Source organism: Morus notabilis, unplaced genomic scaffold (genome assembly GCF_000414095.1).
Source record: "Morus notabilis unplaced genomic scaffold, ASM41409v2 Scaffold437, whole genome shotgun sequence".
NCBI lineage: Eukaryota > Viridiplantae > Streptophyta > Magnoliopsida > Rosales > Moraceae > Morus > Morus notabilis.
Window position 1 is genome coordinate 387,808 of NW_010363915.1, and position 10,402 is coordinate 398,209.

At 36.5% G+C, this 10,402-nt stretch overlaps 1 protein-coding gene across 1 annotated transcript in view; it reads left to right on the top strand.

Moving 5' to 3' along the window:
• The window catches only part of LOC21405862 (helicase-like transcription factor CHR28), a 13,890-nt gene extending 4,891 nt beyond the window's left edge, over positions 1-8,999 (top strand). The window contains exons 5-12 of the mRNA XM_024170211.1: positions 221-292; positions 376-453; positions 548-1,454; positions 2,576-2,706; positions 2,988-3,209; positions 6,805-7,398; positions 7,680-7,889; positions 8,527-8,999. Of these exons, the coding sequence (XP_024025979.1) occupies positions 221-292; positions 376-453; positions 548-1,454; positions 2,576-2,706; positions 2,988-3,209; positions 6,805-7,398; positions 7,680-7,889; positions 8,527-8,631 (2,319 nt within the window). The 3' untranslated portion in view covers positions 8,632-8,999. The remainder of the gene's footprint in view (positions 1-220; positions 293-375; positions 454-547; positions 1,455-2,575; positions 2,707-2,987; positions 3,210-6,804; positions 7,399-7,679; positions 7,890-8,526) is intronic.
• The last annotated feature ends 1,403 nt before the right edge of the window (positions 9,000-10,402 follow it).

Genomic DNA, 10,402 nt, shown 5'->3' on the forward strand with positions numbered 1-10,402 from the left:
GAAAGAGTGCTGGCTTTACTTTTGTGTTTTCACATATTATAAAAGAGTATGTTTTGGAGAATATTTTATTCTTAATAGATCTTAGAACTTGCTTTAAATTACAGAAAAAATGAAAAAGTCATTTGGTATATTTGATAAGGTGCATTTTACCAATTCCATCTTGGATTTATGGAAAATTTATTCATATTGCAGTGTAGCTAAAGAGGCTTGGTTTTTGCAGGATCTTAATCAACCAAAAGGTGAAGCCATTTTACCTGAGGGTCTTTTGTCTGTACCTCTCCTTAGACATCAGGTACAAGTCTATTTGCTGTGTTAATTGCACAATTCTTTTTCGTGATTAGATGATCTTCTACTTAAGATTGTTTTACTTAACAGAGAATTGCATTGGCCTGGATGCTTCAGAAAGAAACTAGAAGTTTGCATTGTTTGGGTGGAATTTTAGCTGATGACCAGGTTACTAGCTTTGAGTCTATTAAACCCTTATATTTGGCGTAGTGCTTGTCTTGTCTAATAATTCTAACTTAGACTCACTATGCGTATCTTTCAGGGCCTTGGCAAGACAGTCTCAATGATTGCGCTCATACAAATGCAGAGGCATTTGGAGTCAAAATCTAAGTCAGAGGATTTAGGCAATCATAAGACTGTAGCTTTGAATATAGATGACGACGATGATGATAATGGTAATGCTGGTTCTGCTAAAGTTGAAAAGACTGAAGAATCTGATGATATTAAGCCAATTCCAGAAGTTAGTACCTCTGCGAGAGTATTCAGTAAGCGGAGGCCGGATGCGGGTACGTTGGTGGTGTGTCCAGCCAGTGTCCTCCGCCAATGGGCCAGAGAGCTGGATGAAAAGGTTGCAGAGGGAGCAGAGTTGTCTGTCCTAGTTTATCATGGAGGTAGCAGGACAAAGGATCCTTCTGAATTGGCCAAGTATGATGTGGTTGTCACAACATATGCTATTGTAACCAATGAAGTGCCAAAACAACCTTTAGTTGACGAAGATGAAGATGAAAAAAATGGCGAAAAGTATGGATTATCTTCTGAATTCTCCTTCAATAAGAGGAAGAAGAAGACTTCCACAGTTAGTAAGAGGGGAAAGAAAGGTAGAAAGGGAACAGATAGTTCTGTTGTTGATTATGACTGTGGTACCCTTGCAAGAGTTGGTTGGCTTAGAGTGATATTAGATGAAGCTCAGACAATTAAGAATCACAGAACACAAGTGGCTAGAGCTTGTTGTAGCCTTCGAGCCAAAAGGAGGTGGTGCTTATCTGGTACACCCATACAAAATACCATTGATGATTTATACAGCTACTTTAGATTTCTGAAATACGACCCATATGCTATGTATAAATCATTTTACAACACAATTAAGGTTCCAATATCTAGAAATGCAGTCCAAGGTTACAAGAAGCTCCAAGCAGTTCTAAGGGCTATAATGCTGCGTCGAACAAAAGGTCAATATTTAATTTTGTACTTTATTGATTTATTAATTTATTTATGTATGATTGGCGTTGTTTTACTTTCTTTGCATTTGATGAGTTATGCAATTTAATGTGTTAGCGTGATTAAAGAAAATACTCTGAGTGCCATTCTTTTTTATTCATACCGTATGTGTTCTCGCTTTTGTTCTTTTATTCTTGTATCTTCGTTCTTTTTTTCATTAAATTCTTTTATTAGCATACAGGGTGAGTTGGCCACCGTTGACAGACATAGTGAGTTATGGTGAACAACCTAAATTTTCTTTCAAAACAGTAGCGAAGTAAATGACCTTAAGCATCATTTGGAGTCAAAATTTTAGCTTCTTTATGGGCTTTAGCAGATAAGGCTTTCAAGGAGTTCCCTTTATCACTAATAATCATGAATTGGCAGGATGTTATAGGAAGATAGATTACTTTAGACTCTTTGATGTTACTGTGTTGTATTCTCAGACCTACTAATTTTTTATTTTGCTCTGAGGATTTCTCACACTCCTTCCTAATTAATGATTATCAATAAAAGGTTTTTTCTTGGTAAAAAAAAAAAAAAAAAAATTGGAGTTGACCTTCTTCATCCCCGTGATTCATACCAAAAATTCTGCTATTAGAAACAAATCCAAGAATTTGAAAAGAAAACATGCTTTTAAATGTCCACTGAGTATCAAGCCTTGTTGAGTTAAGCATTAGTTCAATCATGTAGTTTATTTATTTTTATTTTGTTTGGCTCGGGAAGAGATGTATATGAATATTGCTCATGTTCCCCTAATATCTAAATTTAGCGTTGCAGGTTTTTACTTGTTTATTTCTCTGTGATTTCATGCTCTTTATTTTGTGTGGCTATTTGCAGCATTGTCTGTCATTTCATGTTTTTCCTCTGTGATTTCATGCTCTTCAATTCCCATACATAACTTTTATGTTGTTTATTTGTTTTCCTATTATGGACTTTTTGACAGTGTTGTCGTTATATGCATACACATTCAATTCTCATACATAAATTTGAAGCTCATATGATGTGACCTCACGTACATTTGCTAGCCTAACTTGATTACTTAGTTACATGTACCCCATTGGTGCTAATCATCTTTCGTTATTATGTCTAGGAACATTGATTAATGGGGAGCCCATAATTAAGTTACCACCAAAAACAGTACGACTGAATAAGGTGGACTTCTCATCAGAGGAGCGAGCTTTCTATACTCAGCTCGAATCTGATTCACGATCTCGATTCAAGGTCTATTATATTCTGTTTAATTATATCCTTTTCTGTAAGGAGTTCAACTAGTATGCTTTGAATTAACAAAGAAATTTATGTTTGGTTTTTCTTTGTTATTGGATGATAATTGACAAATACGATATTGAAATTAATATTAATATTGAAATTATTATTATTATTATTATGTGGGCAGGTGATCTATGTGTAACTAGGAAATGGAAGAAATCATTTTGATAGCATAATCTTCAACTCGTGGCTGCAGAAATAATGTTATTGATGTTATCTTTTATGCATTGCAGGCATATGCTGCTGCAGGCACAGTGAATCAGAATTATGCAAACATTCTTTTGATGCTTTTGCGTCTTCGGCAGGCTTGTGACCACCCATTTCTTGTGAAGGAATATGATTCTGATTGTGTTGGTAAAGATTCTGTTGAAATGGCTAGAAGACTTCCTCAAGACATGCTTATCAATCTATTGAGCCTTTTGGAAGGTTCCTCTGGTATCTGTCGTAAGTGCGAAGTGAGTCTCAAAACATATTATTTTTGTTTCTCTTTGGCCTCCCTCACCTTCCTCTTTACTGTTGTTTCATTCACTTTAAAACTCCTGGTTTGAATTTTCGTTAACAGTAGGTTTCCGCAAGGCTTTTGGCAACTTATTGGATTCGAGTTAAGTTGATTAGTAATGCATTAACCAGAGCATCACACATTCTCATGCACTTTGTTGAAGGTTCTAGAGTTTTTAGTTGTTAGTTGTAATTCGTTATCTTCGTTTATAGCTAGTTAGATAGTAGTGGGTAGATTGCTAGTACTTGTATATATATAGTTTTATCCTTGGATTGTTCAAGATACTGAGAGTAAAAGATTTATTTCAAACTTAATAGTTTTATCCTTTTAGTTTAATTCCTTTCGATGTATGGGGTCTATCTCGTGTCACCAATTTTTTCTAGCTCCTGTTGGTACGTAACCTTTAGTCCTTTATCGATGATTGCACTAGGACAACTTGGGTCTACCTCATGAAAAATAAACACGAAATACTGGCTATTATTTCCACATTCCATCTATTCTTCAAAACCCAATATAGAGCTAACATTACAAACTTTGAGATCTGATAACCAAGATATGATGTCCTATTTGCAAAAGAAGGAATTTACACCAATCAACGTTCGCCGACACACCTCAACAACATGGTGGTGCAGAACGAAATAATTGTCATCTCCTTGAAGTTGCATGAGTACTTTTATTTAATGGGGGTACCAAAACAATTGTTGTCGTCCTTAATGTAGCCTATGTCAACAACCAAATGCCCTCTGGGATTCTTGATGGCAAGTGGCCTGAAAATAAGTTACTCTCACTCTTTTCAAACTTTCAAGAAAGTAGTTCTCGCTTATGTTTTCATTCATTGTTCTCGGAGCAAACTTGATCCAGGGTCAATGATATTCTTCTTGTGATACTCGCACAAAAGAGCCGTACAAGTGTTATCACTCTCTCACAAAAATCCTCTACATTACAATGGATGTTGTCCTAGTTGAGAATCGATCATGTTTTGATAAAGCCTATCTTTAGGGGAGCCTGACTAAAGGTTGAAAGATAGGTGGAATTTGGATGTTAAGGAAATAGTGTAAGCATGCCACTATTGTGGCCCATCCTATTGCCATTACTGAGCCTGTTGAAATTGAGCCTGTCATTACTGAGCGTGTTGAAACCAAACCTGTCATTACTGAGCGTGTTGAAACTGAGCCCTGATCTTGCCAGTACTATTGCGCAGCCCAATTATGCACTAGAACCCTAAAAGAATTCCAGCCATCTATGCACTGGAACCAAAAAGAAACTGACACTTAGACATTGAACTCACCTCCGCTCAATAGGTTCTTCAGGGGAGAAAGGTCCGTCATCTCAAGCTTCAGTTGTCAACTCTAAGGTAGGCAATGAAAAAACTCAACTAGTTCCAATTTCAATTTCCGAGTCTCCTGTTGATACCACTTATCTTCGTATTGCGTAGAGAAAAAGGGGTTTGGAACTGTACCCGATACCCCATCACCCATTTTGTTTTCTTGCAGAATCTTTCTCCTTCCTTACAATAGTCTTTATCTCAAAAGGTTCCTGCCTCTGTTCCAGAGGCCTGACCTCTAAGCCATGGAAATAGGCCATGAATGAAGAGCTGAGAGCCCCCTAGAAAAGAATCAAACTTGTGAGATTGTGGACTTGCCGAGTGGATTTTCACTATAAAGTACAATTTTGATGGATCATTAGAAAGATATGAGCCGAAATTTGTTGCAAAAGGATACACAGACTTGTGGAAAACATGGCGGCAACAAAGGAATGGCCGTTGCCACAACTTGAACTTGATATGAAGAATGCATTTCTCCATGGAGAGAAGAGGGAGTAGACATGGATATTCCTACTGGGTTCTGAGGAGATTTGAAAAAGAATAAGTTGTGTAAATTAAAGAGATCTCTCTATGGTCTGAAACAGTCACCTCGAGCATGGTTTGGTCGCTTCACGAAAGTAATGCTAAATCGTGGCTATACTCGGGGCCAAGGAGACCACACTCTGTTCATTAAGATTTTTGCAAAGGGGAGACTAGAGCCGTAATTGTATAAATGGATAATATATTGCAATGGTAATGATCATGATGAGATTACTGGCTTGAAAGCTTATCTAGCAAAGGAATTTGAAATCAAAGACCTAGGGAACTTGAGATTTCCTAGGAATTGAAGTTGCCAGATTGCGTGGGATCTGCATCTCACAATAAAAGTACACTCGAGGCGACACTCCAATAGAAGTCAACCATTGGAGAAGCAACTACAAGATGTTGTACTTTCCTAGGTGGAAATTTGGTCACTTGGAGAAGCAAGAAGCAACTGGCTGTGGAGTGCTCGAGTGCAGAAGCGGAATTATGAGCTATGGCTCAAGGAATATGTGGGCTGCTTTGGGTGCAGATAATTCTTGGCTGCTTGAGAATAAGAGTAGAAGGTCCTATGGTGTTGTATTGTGACAATGAGGCAAAAATAAAATTTTTTTTTTTTTGAGAAGAAACAAAACTTTATTAGGAGGAAAAAAAAAAAAAAAAAAAAAAAAAAAAAAAAAAAAAAAAAATAAAAACGGCAAGAATAGATATTGTGCACAATCCTGTTCAACATGAACTAAATATGTGGAGATTGATAGACCCTTCATCAGGGAGAAGATTGAATCAGGGTTGTTTTGTGCTCCTTACATTCCTTCTCACTGTTGACTGGTAGATGTTCTCTCCAAAGGGCGGATCAACAGTTGATAAGCAAGCTGTGCAAAGTATCTTAGCACCAACTTGATGAGAAGTGTCGAAGATTCTAGAGTTTTTAGTTGTTTGTTGTAATTAATTATCTCCATTTGTAGCTAGTAGTTGGTAGACTATTGTTTCTTTCTTTCTTTCTTTCTTTTTTTTTTTTTTTTTTTTTTTTTTTTGTTTTTTTTTGTTTTTTGGGAAAGAAACGTAAGAGATCTATTAATGAAAAAATTATGTACCAAAAAAAAGTGGAAGAGTTATCCTCCAGAGAAACAAAAAAAAGCTACAAAAATTATTTCAGACTTCACATTTCAATTAAGGACAAACTACAAACTTGAGACATGTTAAACTAAATCATTCAATAGTTTGACATACAGTGATGATTGCCAATCATCACTGTATGTCAAACTAGTGATGAATGCCAATCAAAACGTACGAGTGCATCCTTCATAAATCATTCTGCTGTGGTTCTGCAATTCTGTTTTAACTGTTGGCAATCTATAATGTTAAAAGTTTCCACTGCCTGTTAAGGCTGGTTCTTGGAGTCTGCTGGACAATGCTATTTTAATTTCAGAACCAAACTATAATGGTCAGTTTCTGAGCTACATTTTACACCTCTCCCTAGTTTGTTTCTGGGCTTGCTCCCCTGTGACACAGATATAACATGTGCTTTTGTAGGAGATAAGTTCCTTTGTTGTATTTTTTATTTATTACGGTCATGCTAAATATTCTTGTTTTAAGTGTATGCTCATCTTAGTAGCTGTCGTACAAGTAGCATGAATGAACATAAATTGTATAATTATGTCGTTAATGTAGCTAATTTTAGTATTTTTGTATTTGATGCTGTTAACAGGATCCACCTGAGGACCCTGTTGTTACGATGTGCGGCCATGTTTTCTGCTATCAGTGTGTATCGGAGTATTTGACGGGGGATGACAATATGTGCCCTGCTACTGAGTGCAAGGAACAAATCGGCTCTGACGTGATTTTTTCTAAGGCTACTCTGAGAAATTGTATCTCTGATGATCTTGATGGTAGTCCAGAGAATTCGCAGTTTGTTGATAAAGCACTTGTAATGCAAGTAATGCAGACAGACTACAGTTCATCTAAAGTCAAAGCTGTGCTTGAGATTTTGCAATCGCATTGCAAGTCAAACAGCCCCGATTTAGACTCATGTGGCTATATTGGACGCAACGGAAATTCTTCAGAAAAAGAAGCTGCCGATAGTTCCCACTCAGGGGTTACTGTTGTAAAGCATACAACAACATTCTCAAACTTGCCAAATGAAGGACCAATAAAAACAATTGTTTTTTCTCAGTGGACTAGCATGTTGGACTTAGTTGAGATGTCACTGAATCAAGCATGCATGCACTACAGAAGACTTGATGGCACTATGAGTCTGGCTGCAAGAGACAAGGCTGTCAAAGATTTTAACAATGACCCAGAGGTTTGGCCTTACCATGATACTGCATAAAAAATCTAAATTGCTTTTTACATGTTTAATCGCCACCATTGCTATTCCCCCTCATACGTTGTAGGCTGGGTACTCCTTGGAAATCTTAGATTAAAAAACTCATTGTAATACGTCTGTCAATAGGACTTCACTGCAGTTTCTGCTAGATGTCATCGCAATCCATATTGTTCCTTTTCATTGCAAATTGAGATAATCTTAGTATTGGCTTTATATAATGTTTTATGCTAACCTTTGAATTTTTGAATATGTTGCAGGTTACTGTTATGATAATGTCGCTGAAGGCAGGAAATCTTGGCCTAAACATGGTTGCTGCATGTCATGTCATTCTTTTGGATCTTTGGTGGAATCCGACAACCGAAGATCAGGCTGTTGATCGGGCACATAGAATTGGACAGACTCGTCCTGTTACTGTAACGCGGCTCACTATTAAAGATACAGTTGAAGACAGGATATTAGCTCTCCAGGTACTAGTCCTTGTCCTTGTAATATTGTTAAGTTTTTTGCCGTCATCATTGGATTTGTGGCTGGCTGCTGGCTGTAAGTGATGATTACATGGTGCTATTTTGGATGATGGGTTTATTAGATTTGGTCATCATAAGTGCTCATCCCCATATATACCGTGCTTGGTGTTTTGGTTGATTGGTTATTAAGGACTGTCATTAGATTTTGCCTCCATTATTCTAGATATTAGTAAACTACTTTATCTGCGTTTCTTCATATGTGAATATTCTTGTAAAAGGCGTGAAAGCAAACCTAAACGCCCAATGCCCTTTTAATATTGTTAGATTACCAATTCCAAAAGATTAAGTTAGGAGGTGGGCTAACAATAGTTTTAATAAATCTCTACCCTTCCCCTTCACGCGCGGGCCTAAACCAAAAAGAAGTACCCAACTTTGGCCTGTCAAAGGGATAACAAGCCCACATGCAACAAGTTATGAAATTGCAATTGTAGGGTCAACAATAATTTTTGTAAGGCAACGTCCAGAGTTCGGAGAGGATCAAGATTTATTAGTAGGGTTAAGAAGATATAACACTTGCACATGCACGTAGACAGATGAAGCGTAAAATATAACATCTACTTTACTTATTTTTTCTTTTCAGGAAGAAAAAAGAAAAATGGTTGCCTCTGCTTTCGGTGAAGATCATGGTGGGGGGTCTGTAACTCGCTTGACAGTAGAAGATCTCAGATATCTATTTATGGTTTAAAGATGGTCTCCAGTTTGCTGCTTTTCCGTATTGCCGTTGGTACTTTTGCATACTGAAATTTTTGTCTAGAACCATACATTTTCGGAGCATCCAAATATGATGTTAAGGAGACGTGATATATGTGTTCTCGCCGGTGGACAGATTGATTTAGGAACATTTACATGGTAGCTCGCTCAACTTTTGTTTAGATTTTGACGCCCAAGAAGGCAATTTTGTCCCCATTGAAGTGCTGTTAGACAGCATGCAAAGGGCACCTGTATATATTATGAGCAAATATGACTATGTTATACTAAAACGTTCACAATGTGTAATTTACCTTCTTTTGTTAATGCCATAGTTCTTTAACCTTATCTTGTGCAATGATTGGTTTTTCGGGATATATTCTCTGATACAAATATTTATATGATTTCCGTACTGGTGTGGAACTTGGTAGACAAAAACAATAAAGGCAAATCCTAGCAGATACATTTCTGGGACATAATGAAGTCCAAGGACTGCCCGTGATTACATCGCATTATGGGCTCACATGAAAGTGATTGAAGGTCCAAAAAGGGCGAACTCGACTTGACACAGACCTGAATGCTGCTGGTGATGTCCACTCAAATCAAGGTAAACATTCAGCTTATTTACTTGTCTCTTAATTAGAATTGAATCCTAGCATGCACTTTTGCAATAAAATTGCTTTTCAGCATTTGTACCATTCACCAAGCTGGAAATGTCTTGTAATATGTCCGAATATAGGACCCACCCTGAACACTAGGCGCCACATTTTGTTGTACATTTTGTTACATGAACATGGTAGATTATTAGATATGTCAAAACTCTAACTTGAGTTGAAAAGGTTTCCTTAATATATAAATTTCTTGCTCACAATTGTTGATGGTTGCTGCCCTGTTTCTTTATGCGTATATTTTTACCAAATATGGGTTGTTTCGCAGAATCATAAAGATCTTGGTCGTTGGTAAATTGGCATAGTTCAAGTTTAATTAAACTAGGTTGAACATAAATTTAAATTATATAAGAGAAAACACTGTATGAAAAAAGTTTGAACAACAATTCAGATGCATGGTTTATGTTTTTTTTTTTTTTTTTTTTTTTTTTTTTTTTTTTTTTTTTTTCAGCTTTGTTATAAATTAAAACTAATACATAGGCCTCTTTGACGGAGCTTCCTATTTTCATATATAGTCCACAAGTACGTATAATATAGTGTTTTATGTACGTCTTACTCATGTAAACATATAAATATGGTCCTGAATAGCTCTACTCATATATCGTTTTCCTTTTCCTTTTTATTGATGGGCACAAAGAGGAATGGAACAATACAGCTCTATTTATTTCACCGATCCGAGTTTAGTTACAGTAAAAAGCTCTCAGAAATAATCACATTTAACTTTTTTGTTACAGTAAAAAGCTTTCACATAAAGTCACATCTCAACTCGAATCAGCGAATTAAACGGGTCTTAAATTGTCTTATTTAGATGTGAAATAGTTGGTAAATCGTCCTTAACTAATCTGTCCTCTGGTATTCATGATGGAGGATAAAAAGGTTAGAAATAATAGCCCACAAGTGTTGAATTATTTAGATAAAGCTTTCAAACAGCTAAAATAATATATAGATAAAAGCTTTTGACAGACAATTTTTTGCATGAAAAGAGAGAATCCCATGACCATCCACTGTGTATTGATCTTGACTTAGCATTACCTAATTAAGTACATTCTGTTATAATACTATTTCGCTGGTCGTTCACTTGACGATTGTTGATGCACTACA